The sequence below is a fragment of the Xenopus laevis genome, chromosome 5L, assembly GCF_017654675.1.
Source record: "Xenopus laevis strain J_2021 chromosome 5L, Xenopus_laevis_v10.1, whole genome shotgun sequence".
NCBI lineage: Eukaryota > Metazoa > Chordata > Amphibia > Anura > Pipidae > Xenopus > Xenopus laevis.
Genome location: NC_054379.1, coordinates 149,470,276 through 149,486,770, shown reverse-complemented (window position 1 = coordinate 149,486,770; position 16,495 = coordinate 149,470,276). Strand labels below are relative to the sequence as shown.

The 16,495-nt window shown below is 40.0% G+C and overlaps 1 protein-coding gene across 1 annotated transcript in view; it reads left to right on the top strand.

Moving 5' to 3' along the window:
- Positions 1 to 16,495, top strand: part of nol10.L (nucleolar protein 10 L homeolog) — a 58,529-nt gene that overhangs the window by 17,573 nt on the left and 24,461 nt on the right. The window contains 2 exon segments of the mRNA NM_001089268.1: positions 1,021 to 1,087; positions 2,675 to 2,727. Of these exon segments, the coding sequence (NP_001082737.1) occupies positions 1,021 to 1,087; positions 2,675 to 2,727 (120 nt within the window).

The following is a 16,495-nucleotide window of genomic DNA, read 5'->3' as shown; positions in this document are numbered from 1 at the left end:
ATTCAGTCTGGTTGTTGGTCACTGACTCCAGTAACCAAGAAACTAATAGAGCGGGAGGCCTCCATTTTATGATATTCTGGTTCCATTCAGGTTGTCTACTGTTTAAAAGTGCCCATACACAGGCTGAATAAAAGCTGCTGACTGGCCCTCCACACTGAGCTTTTTGGCCCGTTTGTGGGGCCCATGGATGGACCTGTCCAGCCTGTGTCTGAAAATCAACAAACAAGCGAATCGGCACTGTGTGACCACTTTAGGAAGCTGTAAACTCCCTCCTGGTTCTGTTTACATCTACTTGGTGTGGCCATTGGCTGCATGAGCATATGTGCCCATATGAATGGTGTGATCAAATAATAACTGAGGAGTCAGCCCATGTGCTGGTTGGTTCGTTGGATAGCTCCCAACATTGGTATCAGATCCAAACTTGTAATCTGTGTAGTCAGTGTAAAGACTGATGTTATATAGCAGGGGTGCCCAAAAGGTAGAGCTTTAGCTGGTGATCAATAGATCTGAAGACACTGTCAACAAATAGTTTGTCTAAATCACCCTTTTATTTTATTCTTTTCATTCTGATATGTATTATATTAAATTTGATTTAAATAAGAGACTGGAATATGAATAGGAGAGGCCTGAATAGAAAGATGAGTAATAAAAAGTAACAATAACAACATATTTCTAGCCTTTTAAGGTTACATAAGAAATAGTTGTTTGTTAAATATAGCAATATAAATTGTCTCAATCAATATAATTAAGTAATATTTTCCATGGAACAGAATGCTAACAATGCTTTTAAGGATGAGGATCTAAAAGTAGACCTCGTATTAGTAGACTATGGGCACTCCTGTTATATAGAATGACACTATCCAGTGATATAAGGCATGAAATACTTTCTACTGGCATATAGACTCCCACGCTTGCTTTGAAGAATATAAAATGTAGGCACACCTGTTGTGTTTGCCTTCGTGTAAATGTGATACACACAGTTTAACCGTTTAACTCTTTGGTGTTTCTCTTTGTTTTCAGGGTAAAATATTTACCTCTATTGAACCAGAAGCCGATGTAAATGACGTATGCCTTTATCCTAATTCAGGTGAGCACTTATTGAGAAAGGTTAAATATTTCCCCTGTATGTTTAGGTTAGTGTCGCACATGGCCCAATATTGCCGTCACTCGATTCAGGTAGAAGTCAAAGCAACAAGAAAAGCAGCAGGTTTTGTATAGCTCCAGCATTTGTAACTATTGTGATACCTGTCAGTGGTGTTTGACATTGATACGAGTTTTAGACGATGATCATGCTCCCTTTCTATTATTCTCATTGGCTATAGAGCAGGGCCAAACAAAAAGCCTAGAGAGTTCCCCATTATCTGCAGCTATATAGATACATGTCCCCAGTGATACTTTCTCGGATACCATGTGCAGCACCGGACTATAGACAGCGGTATATACTGTTCTGTTTCTATACATAGAAAGTAGTGCTACACAATCATTCCCACCGCTCTTTGCAGCGCCGGGTGCCGACTGTGACTCTGTCTGCCCAGGTCAAATCCAATCTCCAAAATATATTCCAGCAACACTCCGGTTCAGTGAAAAAATAATTTATTTGTGCGACAAGTGAAGCAATGTTTTGGGCATAACCAGCCCCTTATTTAGCTTGATAAAGGGCTGGTTATGCCCGAAACATTGCTTCACTTGTCGCACAAATAAATAATTTTTTCACTGAACTGGAGTTCTGCTGGAATATACTGTTCTGTTTCTGTAACATTTTACCAAAAAAAAGGTAGAATTAGCTTAAGGCTTCCACCCTCTTAACTATACAAAAGTTTGGCTCGCGTCTAGTGTTCCTTTTAACAGCAGAGAGCGCTACAGCGCAACAAAAATGGATATGAAAGGTATTTGCTTTGAATTAATTAGTATGGCTGTCCATGACAAACATATATTATATATTTATGTTTTCGAATGTTAGTGGAGTGTTGGGTAGCAGCTTAAATGACAGACCAGAAAGTAAACCGTAGAGGGCCTGAATAGTAATAAATAAAAATCTAGGGATCTAGGATTAACCATTTGTCGGTAAAAATAATATATTGTGCCACCATATTTCAAAATGTCACCTTATACCTCTATCAATCCCTAAACTTAAAGGGGTTGTTCACCTTTAAGTTAACTTTTAGTATGTTATAGAATGGCCCTTCATTCTTTTTTAATTATTTGCCTTCTTCTCATTCTTTCCATTTTTCAAACGGGGGGGTCACTGACCCCATCTAAAACTAATAAAAAGTGGCAATAACAGTACATTCGTAGTGTTACAGCACATTTGGTTTTTTTTCTCATCTTTCTATTTAGACCACTCCTATTTATATTCCAGTCTCTTATTCAAATTAACGGATAGTTTGCTAGGGTAATTTGGACCCTAGCTACCAGATTGTTGAAATTGCAAGCAAGAGAGCTGCTGAATAAAAACTCAAAAAGCACAAACAATAAATAGAAACAAATTGCAAATTGTCTCAAAATATCTACATCATACTAAAAGTGAATTTAAAGGTGAACAACCCCTTCTAAATTTGCTTTCCCTTGCATGTGCCACATGATAGAGAATAATGAACCGTTAGCTGCAACAGAGACTTTATTGTTGGAACATTGGAGATTGCACTCTGTCACCCTTTGTGTTCTCTTCCCACAGGAATGCTCTTCACTGCTAATGAAGCCCCTAAAATGAATGTCTATTATATACCGGTAAGCCATTACGTTATTGGGAAGCAAAAGCAAAGCACTTGTTGGTCCCTGGGGTTTTTACTGATGCCAACTGCAGTTCCCTCAAAATTAGTAACCTAGCCAATTCCCCTGTACTTATAGTATTTTTGATTTTTTTTTTTTGATGTTACTGGTCCTTTAAGTGGCTTATTAAAGAACCTTACCAAACTGGAATTATATTTAAGTAAATCTTGCCCTTTTACATCTCTTGCCTTGAGCCACCATTTTGTGACTCTATCTGTGCTGCCTCAGAGATCACCTGACCAGAAATACTACAACTCTAACTGTAACAGGAAGAAGTGAGGAAGCAAAAGGCAGAACTCTGTCTGTTAATTGGCTCATGTGACCTTACATGTACGGTTTGTTTGTGTGCACAGTGAATATTACGATCGGGACCTGAAGCTTTCCGGATAACAGATCTTTCCGTAATTTGGATCTTCATTCCTTAAATGTACTAGAAAATCATATTAACATGAAATAAACCCAATAGGCTGGTTTTGCTTCCAGTAAGGATTAATTATATCTTAGTTGGGATCAAGTACAAGCTACTGTTTTATTACACAGAAAAAGGAAATAATTTTTAAAAATTTGGATTATTTGGATAAAATTGAGTCTATGGGAGAAAGCCTTTCCGTAATTCGGAGCTTTCTGGATAACGGGTTTCCGGATAAGGGATCCTATACCTGTACTACGATTATGAAAACGGCTTATTTACATAAAGCAGAGTTTTACATATGAGCTGTTTTGTGCAATATTTTTTATAAAGACCTACATTGTTTGGGGGGTACAGTTTTCCTTTAATAGTGGGGAATATTTATCACCCAAATTATACCAAGAGTACCGCCAGGACAGTTGGAGGCCCATTTATCAAAGGTCGAATATCGAATTCATGCAAAAAAATTTTAATTCGAATATACTAACAATTCAACTGGGAGGTTATTTAAGAAAAAAAAAATGTGAATGTCTAATATTTGAATGGCTCCAACCCAAAAATTCAAATCGTATTTGACTCATATTCAATTCGTACAAATCGCGTTTTTCTCCCGAAAAAAAAGCTTGAATGTCAGGAAGGCTATAAACATCTCCAAATGGCTCAACAGACCTCTGCCATTGACTTATACATGAACTCGACAGGTTTTTAGGTGGCAAGTATTGGAATTATGATTATTTCCATGGTCCAGGTGTGATAAATCTCACTTTCGAATTTACATTTGAATAGTGGGATTAAAATTCAAATGTGTGAATTTTGACACTCAAAAAGGTACTATTCGACCCTTGATTAAATCTGCTCCTTAATGTGTACAGGTATGGGACCTATTATCAGGAATGCTAGGGATCTGGGGTTTTCTGTATAAGCGATCTTTCCATAATTTGGATGTCCATACCTTAATTTAAACATAAAATAAACCCAATAGGATTGTTTTGCTTCCAATAAGGATTAATTATATCTTAGTTGGTATGGAGTGCAAGGGACTGTTTTATTATTACAGAGAAAAAGGAAATCGTTTTAAAAATGTTGAATTTGTTGGTTAAATTGGAGTCTATGGAAGACGGCCTTCCCTTAATTTGGATTACTAATCCCATATAATATTTGCCGCATGTTCGTTTCATATCACAGGATCACTAAGGACCTGCTGACAGGCGGCTACTCTCATGCTAGTGAATCTATGATCTAATACATGAATAATGGACTCATAGCATTTAATTTTCATAAAACAATGTATAGGAAGCCTGCATGCTTGGATGGAGGCTCTTTTTTCTTGTTTGCCCTCTTCTCTAGCATAGGTGTGATTGAGAAACGTCTTTGAGTATGACATTTTTGGTGAAGTTTTTATTTGGGTGTGTGTGTCTTTAACAGGATTTTCAAGCAGCTCTTCTAGGAAATAGTAATGTTTGTCACGTGTACAGCATGGTTTGACCTGTCACCGACGTCAGCGTTTTATATTATCAAAGAAAAACATTAGGCTGGCGTTTACTTTATTTTGTTCTTAACTGGATTAGTGTAACTTCACCTGTTAAGCATTGTAATTAATTTGTATTGTGATTCCTGTACAGGGTTAGAGAATGTGTGGGATTAATAGGCAGTGCGGAGAAACCTGAGCCTCACCTGATGGGCAGACAGGAGTTACTGTGTGTTTCCTGGTTGCGTGTTAGTGGGCGAATGGAAATTGTGATCTAGATATAATTATAAACTAGTTTTAACTAGACATAAGGAGTGTGGTTACCTGCGTGACTCACTGAGTGCACATTTGTACATATGTTTAAACGGGAGGTTCAACTAAAAATGCCGAAACAGCTCGTCAGCCTGTTGGATTATTTTCCTCTGTTCTGCCTTTCTCCAACTTGTGATATAAATGTTTTTTTTCTTGTGCCTGATGTGTCTACAGCACTGATTAATGATTTGGGCCGGATTAGAAGACTAACTGTGGTCATATACAGGTCGATAAAAGCTGCCGACGGACAATGGTATCCACTTAATGGCCCATGTACAAGGTTCTCTGATGAATCTAACCAACGAAAATCTGGTTTGAAAATCCGATTGAATCCCTGGCATTGTGATCTAATAGTTTTTCCCTGAGGGCACAAAGATCGGGTCAATCTGATATCGCCCACTTTAAGGTCCAAGATCCACTGGTTTGTGACCTCTCCAAATGAACAGATCTTTTATTGTATAGCCTCCTTAATAGATGCCAGCTTATCAGCAGTGGGGCCATATAAAACTGGTCATACATGTAAGGGTAAGGCCACACGAGGAGATTCGGGGGGATTTTGTCGCCTGGCGACTAATTGCCTTGTCTTTTGCGCAAACTGCCTCGGCGTGTTTCCCCCCATAGGCTAGAATGAAAAGTCGCCTGCGCTAATGCACACGCATTGATGCGTTTTCTATATTCGCTGGAAGTTGCCTCACTGAGGCAACTTTGGGCGACTATTGAAATGCATCGCCGCTTGTGCATTAGCGCAGGCGACTTTGCATTGTAGCCTATGGGGAAAAATGCCGAGGCAGTTCAGGGAGATAGTGGCACAAAAGACGAGGCAACAAAATCTCCCCGAATCTCCTCATGTGGCCTTACCCTAAAGATGCAAGTGGATCTTTTGCCCACCCATCAGGCTGATCGGACATTTTTCGGACAGATATTGTTCAGGGAGGCCTGTCGAAGGGCCCAATACACAGGCCATTAAGTCAGTCTGTTGGCAGCTTTTATTGACCTGTGTATGGCCACCTTAAATGTGGCCATAGACGCACAGATAATATCGTACGAAACAAATTTTTGTACAATATTCGGTGCATGTATGGTGGGAAAAGAGCCGACCAATATCGGCAGAAAACTGGGATATCGGTCGGCCTCGTCAATCCGGCTGGACGGAAAATTTTGATCAGGCACCTTTGAAGGCACCAAAACATCGGCCATTGTTTGTGCTGAATCATCAGATACAGGTAGAATTCTATTGTTTCTATCTGTATATCTGACGATTCAGCTCTACTCGTGTGTTTAAACAAACAATCTTTCTTGGAAAGGACACTGCTATTTTGAAATCACGGTGAAGGATAAGATTGTTGATAGAATAATTTTCTTTACATATAAAGAGGTAAATCTGTTGTAAGATTGTAATTCCCCTTGTTGCGTGAAAGTAAAGTTCCCAGTGAACGGTCTGTAAAACTATATAGATATAGACAAATGCTTTCTGTTGAGGAAAAGTAAGTGATCCCTTATGAAGGAAGCTCATAACTTGGCCTCCAAAGCCATTTGTCCAAGATTATTCATGCTGTAGGCCAGTTATCCACTATTTCACATGTTTTGATTCTGAAGATTATAGATAGATGGCGGCATAACATTTAGATATATTGATATGTTGATCTCAGGCATGGTGGGGCTGTATAAAATGGAGAGGCACATTGGGCCTGTGGGCCTTCAGTTAGACAGCTCTGCTCTGAGAGTGAGTATAAATTCAGCACACTCACATTCGCTTTTAGAATTGCTTAATGGGATTATAACACAATAGGAGGCCTAATGGAAGGTGGATGTGGCAGTGGCTGATTAAGCCAGGCTAAAAATGCAACCTAACTAAATCAGGTGCAGTTTATGGGAATCGGGAACCTGGGCTATTACTGCAGGTGACTGGGAGAGGTAAGCCAAAACCAAGTGAAAAATGGACGTCTGCTGTTCCCCATAACAACCAATCAAAACCCATTCTTTTCATTAGTCTACTAAAAGTTAAAAAATAAAGGCAAAGCAGCAATTGTTGCACATTTGCCTAGTACTAATTTAGCCGCTGTGTGTTTTCATAAAATAGCAATAAAAGATAAATGTAATTTATAAACTAGTTGTATTTTCCCTTCCCCTGTGTAGACAGAATGTGCTGTCAATAAGACTTCTTGCTTAACCTGCATGATAAAACACCCACAGTTTAATGTGAAACTGCCTCTCTGTTTGATATACCAGCCTGTTTCCTAGAACAGCCCGTGTACATAGAGTTTGTGCTGTATTACGTCTGCTTTGTCCCCTGCCCAAGGAGCTTTGTGGGGAGACAGACTGGTTGGAACAGATAGAGAATCGGAGCCTGTCCTTACAGCTCAGAGACGGCAATAACCCACACAGATTAACTCCTGCTCCCAGGAACTGCCTTAATCCCTGACAGCAGCAGATTCCAATAATGACAAAAGAGCATTTATATGCCAAACGTCACTATTCAGGTTTCTGTTTTAAAGGAGAAGGAAAGATACAGAGGCATTTTATTGCCAATAGATTAGCTGCAATAGTGCAAGCTAGAATGCTATATTTATTCTGTAGAATGTTTTACCATACCTGAGTAAAAAGCTCTAGAAACTCTCTGTTTGTTTAGGATAGGAGCTGCAGTATTAACATGGTATGACATCACTTCCTGCCTGAGTCTATCCCTGCTCTAGGCTCAGATTACAGAAGAGGAGCAAACTGAGCATGCTCTTGCCCAGGGCAATGAGGTTTAAGCTGAAGGCAGGAAGTCTGATACAGAAGCCCATGAGTACACAATAGAAGGAAAGAAATGCAGTGTTTCTTTTGACAGGGGACTCAGCAGCATTACTTTGAGGGTTTACTGGTTTATTAAAGTGGACCTTTCTGATAAGGCTTACTTAGTTTTAACCTATCCTTCTCCTTTAATGAGTGCAGTACTTTTGTTGTCCAATCAAAATCATTCCTCTGACACTTTGTGAATGAATTGAAGCTCAGTTTGTTTACTATAATGCTTTGCTCAGCCTACACATTCACTGGGTCTAGAACAGGAGTGTCCAAACTTTTTGCAATGAGGGCCAGATTTGGTGAGGTGAAAATGTGTGGGGGCCGACCATTCAGCCTTAACATCATTTAACTCATTTAAACAAGGAATCGAATAGCTGTAGCAGTAATATTAAGATCATTTCACTAAGGTGCCTTAACCTTAGTGAAATGATCTGCCACTTGGTCTATACTGCTGCCTGTGTGCTGAAGGTGTTCATAATAGACACATACTGGCAAGGAGTGATGCGCCGCTCTCTTTAGTTCACTGTACTGCCACGTCGGTACGTCTATTGACACCCTCATACCGAAAGAAGTATGTGAAGCGGCGCATCACATTAGACCACATTTACTGCTACGGCTACACAATTCCTTATCGCACTGTGCTGGTGGGCCGCATTATTATTCATTTCATGATGGAGGCTGAGGGCCGGTGTAAATTTGAAGACGGGCCACATTTGGCCCCCGGGCCGCACTTTGGACATGCCTGGTCTAGAAAATATGCCCTAGTGGTGCAGCTGAAGGCACATATGCTTTTTTAGGAAGTTGTTAATTTAAAGGGAAAGCATCACTGTAAAAATAAAGGCTATCCTCGTTGATTTAGATGTCCTTTTTTTCTTACTCCACAAGACCACTTAAAGTGGACCTGTCACCCAGACACAAAAATCTGTATAATAAAAGTCCTTTTCAAATTGAACATGAAATCCAATTTCTATTTTTTATTAAAGCATTCATAGCTGTTGTAAGCTCATTTAAAAATCTCAGCTGTCAATCAAATATTGTCTGCCCCTCCTCTATGCCATGGGCATAGAGGCGGGGCAGGCAATTACTTTCACTTTCCACACATTCCCCCGTTCTCTTTACTATTTAAGTGTGTAGCCAGTGCACGGGGATGGACATCAGGTGCACAAACAAGATTCTGAGATGATTCAAGACTTGTCTTAATAACAGTGTTCACAAAATGGCTCCTGCCTGCTTGCTATAATTATGAATTCCCAGACTGAAGGAAACAAGATTCAAATAATTTATATAGTGTAATTAAAGTTCATTTTGCTTGACTAATGTGATAAAATAGGATTTTGAATAATTTTTTTGGGTGACGGGTCCCCTTTAAGCCATTATTCAGACCTGTGTGAAATTTGGCATGTAGCGATTAATGCCATAGATACAGACTTTTAGCAGTCAACTGATTAAATGGATCTTTGAGGGCCCAGTCAGTCTTTGTAGGCCATCTCAAGTACCACCATGTGCAATAAGAAAATGATTGAGCAATTTTAGTCCCACAGCCATGTGTGGCCAGTTTTAGTATGATGCAAGCCACTTTGGGAAATAGGGAAAACACTCGGAATGATACCTTATGGCAGTGATCGCCAACCAGTGGCTCTTGAGCTACATGTTACTCACCAACCCCTTGGATGTTGCTCTTATTGACCTCAAAGCAGGTGCTTCTTTTTGAATCCCATGCCTGGAGGCAAGTTTTGGTTGCCTAAAAGCTATGTGTTCTGTGAAATAGAGCCTCCTGTAGTATGTCAGTCCACAAAGGGGCTACCAAATAGCCAATCACAGCCTTTATTTGGCATCCCCAAGGGCTTATTTAATGCTTTTGTTGCTCCTGAACTCTTTTTCTATTTCTAGTAGAAAAGGTTGGAGATCCCTGCCTTATGGGTTAAGGTGGTCACACACTAAGCAATCCTGTATGGTTTCCCACCAAATCAGCCTGCTAGACAAACAGATGGATACTATATGTGGAGGGGGGGCATACATGGTATGGCCAACTCTCTGTTGTTCTGTCCGTTTATCTGTGTAGACAACCCAACCAATCAGAACAGTTTCAGATCTCCTTTACCATGCCAATGCACCACGCTTGTCCAGCCAATATCCATGGTATACATGTACTGAAAGTCATAAGCTATTTGATCTTTATGTGGATGTCTTTAGGGAGAGTAACATGAGCTTGTCTGAACAGACCTAAAAGGAAAACCCATTGTGGAAAGTGGTGCAATAACAGGTTTATATATTTGAAGTTATGTGGCACATGGTTGGGAATACATTGATTATTTAAGCAATTAAGTGTTCAAATTAAGCTTCCCTAATGCCTGTGTGTACTTAGCCTTTGTGTGCTGTTTGTTATGGCTTAATTCCAATTTGTCGTGCAAACGCCTACCACGAAGTTCAACAGTCGAAACTGCAGCCGTAATCGCCCAGCCTATTCCTAGAACACTTATCTTGAAAGAGAAGAAAGCGAGAGTTGAAGGCCCTTCTGCTTTCACTCCTGAAGGTCTGAAATGGGCATTATATCAACCAATTACGAAATCTGGAAATCAATACATGCTTAGTATGGCCTTTCTTCTCAATAGACCCATGGTGAAGGGTACATTTAAGAAAAATAAAAAAAATGTAATTAATTTTCAGTGTAGAACTTCTACTATGATATTGACTGGTAGCATTGTGCAGGCTACTTAGCAGCTAGAGGGGATGTAAACTCATAAAATAACATTTTGCCTAATGAAAGACGATGTAGTTCTGAGGCACTGTCCAATAAACATTAGATAAAAAAAATTGTTCAATGGTAACTAAATGTATTTGCAACTGAGAACAGTGTCTATCTGTTGCTCATCTATGATTCTGACTCTTAAAACAGCGTAGCACAAGTCAACCTGGGCATGTTTCTTCATTGGTTTGTAAACTAGCTGGATTCGGATACATAATTTTAAGAAAATCAAAACCACCTGGGCAGAGAATAGAATGGGACAGATAGACATTAGAAATCACACATAAATTGTGAGGCTTTGTGCTACTGTGCATGCATATATCTCATATATATCTCATGTGGCAAGGTCACCAAACTAAATGATCTTTCCCTAATACGAACACCTTGTGGTCTGATCATTTGTAAAAGTAGAATCAAGGGCTAAAAATGAATCTGGAATCTAGCTAGAAATTAGGTATTTCTGATCTATGGCTTCAAAGTTGTCCACTGGAGCTCCTCATTAGACCATCTCTTGAGTGTCAGTGGCACTGCACATGCTCAGTGGGCTCTGGGCAGCTGTTGGGAAGCTAAGCTTAGGGGCCATTGGAGTTTTCTGCCATAGAAGCTGATGCTACCTGACCGATACATTCTGATTCAGAATGCACTGATTTCTGGGCTGACGTATAATGAAAATTTATATTCTATGTATACAGTATATTGTGAGTGAGTCCCTAAGCTCAGATAAGTGACCGCAGCACAGAGCATGAGCAAAAAAAGATGGGGAGCTACTGTGGCATCTTTGAGAGCAGGGATTTTGATTCCTAAAGGGCTGTGGTTGCATTGGGCTATTATCAAAGCCAAAAAACATAATCCTCAGTATTTCTAACCTCTGTCTTTGTTAATTTTTCGCTTCCTTTAACCCAGTGATTCATTGTCACGTGCTTCCTTATAGTCGGCAGATACATTGAGTAAAGATAATTTTGCCTTTATATTGTTAATGAGCTACTAGTTGTGCCTACATTCTGCCAGTTACATGGACACTGAAGCAGGAACATTTCTAATTCTACAAGTCATTATTTGCTTAATTTTATTACTCTTATGAATTCCATTATTTAATCCCTATTTGGTATTTGATTATCCTATAGACTTTATCCTTATCACATACACATACCAAGCATATTATTCTAATTGAGCTAAGTTTGAGGTTGCTTCTGTAGCTAAACTGCTCTGCATTTTTATTTATTTATTTATTTAGCACGTTGCTTTTTAATTGTAATAAACGCACATTCATACAATTGTTGCTGCTATTTAAAAAATAATAATAATTTCATGGAGTCTATTTGCTTAGTTGTTGTGTTTTGTAATAAATGGCATATTCTGATTCTGGAAATATTTCTAGTAAATGAGTTTCTAGGCCTCTTCGTTGTTTGTAAACTCTGTTGTGTCGATGGTATGGTCTTCTTATTTTTTCCGATTTCTAGTTAAAGCCATTAAACGATATTTTGGGCTTCCCATAGTATTAACAAGGATTGAATACCAATTATTTCAGTACTGCTTTTTGGGGCCAGGCAGCCGTAACGATCGGATCACAGTGCCAGGAATGCAGGCGATCCGATGGAATTTTGAAACCTGCCCGATCGACATCTTGCTGATTTTTGGCCCAGATTTTAGTCGAGGAATTTTGTCAGAGGGCAGCTTTTATCAGCTCGAGTATGGCCACATTAACTTGGAGTAAAGTTGTGTGGCCAGGGTAATTGGGGTGATCTTACCAAGTACTAAGGTGCAGGTCATTGGATTACTCAACCTTAAAGGAGAACTAAACCCTAAAAAGAATAGGGCTAAACACGCCATGTTTTATACACTGAACTTATTGCACCAGCCTAAAGTTTCAGCTTGTCAATAGCAGCAATGATCCAGGACTTGTCACAGGGGGTCACCATCTTGGAAAGTGTCTGTGACACTCACATGCTCAGTGGGCTCTGAGCAGCTGTTGAGAAGCTAAGCTTAGGGCTCGGCACTAATTATCCAGCAGAAAATGAAGTTGCCCTGGTATATATAACATGATGCTACAGGGCCGATTATTAAATTCTGGTGCTAATTACACTGGTTTTTGAGCTGGCATGTAGTAATTATCTGTATTAATTACTAATCAGCCTTGTATTGTGACATTTCTATTCTATGTGTACTGTATATTGTGAGTGGGTCCCTAAGCTCAGTAAGTGACGGCAGCACAGAGCATGTGCAGTGAATCAGCAGAAAAGAAGATGGGGAGCTACTGGGGCATCTTTGGAGACACAGGTCTTTACTACTAAAGGGCTGTGGTTGCCTCCGGTTGGTACAGAAGCTCAAAACATCATGTACAACATTTCTAGCTACTTCTTTAGTTTAACTTTTCTTGTCCTTTAAGCAGAATTGCACATGGGTAGCTGAAAAGTAAATGACATTTGTTAGTGTGATTGAGTCACCAAGAGTCACATAGGCAGTCATTGATAGTGTAGGTGATATTGGACTGGTGCGAGATCTGTATAAATTTTAGAGTAGGCTGGATTAAAGTCTCCCCCCTACTGTAGACTTGAATCTTCATCTTGCTCCTCTGTATTTGCCTTTCTTTCTGTTGGGTGTTTATAAAGGCACTGACACACAGGCAGTCTTCTGAATGATAATCGCCTGACCTGTGAGTATACCATGCTGGTCCAGAAAATTACTAAACATGAAAATCAAGGGGCACTTTGGAGCATTTTGCCACCAGCCTAAATGGATAACACACAGGCTGCATGTATTCCCCATGTGCCAGTGTCCTCCTTAATTTGTAATCTACTGTTGCTTGTTCATAACACTTGTACTATCATGTCCAATAGAGATCTTTTGTATTTTAGTCAATGATAAGTTGTTTTTTTTTTTTGGTGCAGCCTGTCTGTGTCCATTCCCGTCAGCTCGTCTATTAATGGCTTCAATTCATTTGGGAGCATCTCCTGTGTGGCCCATCTGAATTTGGAGTTTCCTTCTCAGGAATAGCCATATTATCCTCTTCCAGTATAAGCAATTTAGGGCCCTGTTGTTAGGTTTTATATGTGGTTTCATGCAGAAATTAAAAAAAAAAAGATATTGGAATGCGGAAAGCAGGGCCTCCTCCCTGATCTTGAAGAGAATGTGATGGAACTCACACTTGAACCAGTGATTGGCCATCCCCAGTGTTTATATTTCTTTGTCTGGCTGCCAGTATTGGCCTCATGTGCAACATAAATAGCTCATAAAGCTGCCAATGTGTTAAGTGCATCACCTGCCTTGTTGTTACAATGGAAACATGTGCTTCCTATAGTCATAGGAACAGTTCCAAGGAGAAACCAGATAATTAGGTCTGAAGAGCGGAAATCCTGCCCATTTCCTTTAACACTCCTTTATACTTGAAGGGCCGTGTGGCACGCCAGCGCTCCTTATTTACCTTAGATTTATTTTAGGGTTATCTCCACATAAATCACAGTTTGACACTTCTGAGCGTAGTGGCTGCACTTTGTAGACAGTGTACATTAATATCCAATGTTTGTAGACCATGTACATAACGGCTTATTATATGTACATATGATGTACATACGTGTATTATATATGTAATTATATAATATATTGTATGTACGTGTACATAATATGTTTATTATACAAGTTCATGCTTTATTCAATGACCTAGTGCCATGACATTTTCTTTTTAACTATCCCATATTTTAGGAAGCTAGCACACGGGCATATTCGGGGAGATTTAGTCGCCTGGCGAATAATCGCCTCTTCTGCGGGGCGACAATCTCCCCAAACTGCCTTCCCCCTGCTATAATGAGAAAATACCAGCGCCAATGCACTCGCTTCGATTTCCGAAGTCGACCAAAGTTGCCTCACGAGGAAACTTTGGGTGACTTTTGAAATCGAAGCACCGCGAGTCCATTGGCGCTGGCGTTTTCTCATTATAGCAGGGGAAAGGTAGTTTGGGGGGGTTGTCGCCCTGAAGAAGAGGCGATTAGTCGCCAGGTGACTAAAGCTCCCTGAATCTGCCCGTGTGCTAAAGCCCTTAAAGAGGTTCAACACCATTTAGGCTAAGGCCACACTAGGCGATAGCGCCGCGATTTGACTCGCGGCGACTTTTCGCCGCGACTTTTAAGCCGCAATCGCTGGGGAAACTTTTGCGCTGGCGTCTATGGGGAATCGCGAAAAATCGCCAGCGTAAAAACACACGCGGCGATCTTTTCTCTACTGTCGCTCGAAATTGCCTCGCTAGCGATTGCGGCTTAAAAGTCGCGGCGAAAAGTCGCCGCGAGTCAAATCGCGGCGCTATCGCCTAGTGTGGCCTTAGCCTTAGAGATCACTTATTTACTCCTGTTTGTTCAGGAGCCAGATTATGATAAAATGATGATGTCCTCCAGAGATGTCAGTGAAGCCCTTGAGCAGTCTTTGGGGCACCAGAATCTCTTTGATGGCCTTATCAGGCCCATGGCCCTCCAGCTGGACAGACCTGTATGGAGGCCAGGCTCAGACAAGCTATTCGTGCTGCTATTAAACTTTTTGTCTTAAGTTTAACATGAATCCACAAGGTCCTGTTCAATGGGATACTATCAATTAGTATAGTATTTGGACAGAAGTTCTCCTAAAGGCATCCCAGCAGCACTTTTAGGTATTATGTAAAGACTGGGTGGGTGGGGGTTTGATAGGATGATACAGTTACCTACCTTGCCAATTACAGCAGTCTAACTATATGTTCCTGGTGAAGTCTGGATGAGATTGACTTCCCTGTTCTCCTCCTATTATATAGTGGAGTATATAATGCAGGAGTGCTCATACTTTACTAATGCGAAGTCTACTTTTAGTGATGTTGTCCCATTATGATCTACATCCATGAAAGCATTGTTAGCATTCAATTCCATGGAAAGTATTACTTAAATATTATATTGATTTATAACAGAATTTATATTGCTATACTTAAAGGGACACTGTCATGGGGGGGAAAAAAAATCAAAATGAATCGGTTAATAGTGCTGCTCCAGCAGAATTCTGCACTGAAATCTATTTCTCAAAAGAGGAAACAGATTTTTTTATATTCAATTTTGAAATCTGACATGGAGCTAGACATTTTGTCAATTTCCCAGCTGCCCCTGGTCATGTGACTTGTGCCTGCACTTTAGGAGAGAAATGCTTTCTGGCAGGCTGCTGTTTTCCTTCTCAATGTAACTGAATGTGTCTCAGTGGGACATGGGTTTTTACTATTGAGTGTTGTTCTTAGATCTACCAGGCAGCTGTTATCTTGTGTTAGGGAGCTGCTATCTGGGTACCTTCCCATTGTTCTTTTGTTTGGCTGCTGGGGGGGAAAAGGGAGGGGGTGATATCACTCCAACTTGCAGTAAAGAGTGATTGAAGTTTATCAGAGCACAAGTCACATGACTTGGGGCAGCTGGGAAATTGACAATATGTCTGGCCCCATGTCAGATTTCAAAATTGAATATAAAAAAAATCTGTTTGCTCTTTTGAGAAATGGATTTCAGTGCAGAATTCTGCTGGAGCAACACTATTAACTGATTCATTTTGAAAAAAATTAATTTTTCCATGACAATATCCCTTTAAGAAACAAGTATTTCTTATGTAACCTTAACATGGAGGGGCCGCACATTCAAACAAAAACCAAATAGTGTGTTTTCATTCATTATCTTGCAATTAAATTGACTATGGGAGATGAGATGCATGTCCTTCATTAAATTTGCATTTCTAAAATGTTTGGGATTTTTACCCAGGAATGTTAATTGGGCTCTTGTTTGCACAACCAAAAAGTCTTGTTGACAGGGAGGAAAGTGTGTGTGTGTGTGTGTGTGTGTGTGTGTGTGTGTGTGTATGTAGTGACAATTTGTCAGCTTGTTTGAACTTTATACTTCTGTAATAATATATAGCTTGTGTCAAGGTGCCTGTTTGTTCTTTTTCTTTATCTCCTCAAGCTTAGAAGACTCTAGGTATTTCTTTGTTCCTAACACCTTAGTTTAGTGTAGCCTCTACAAAGAGG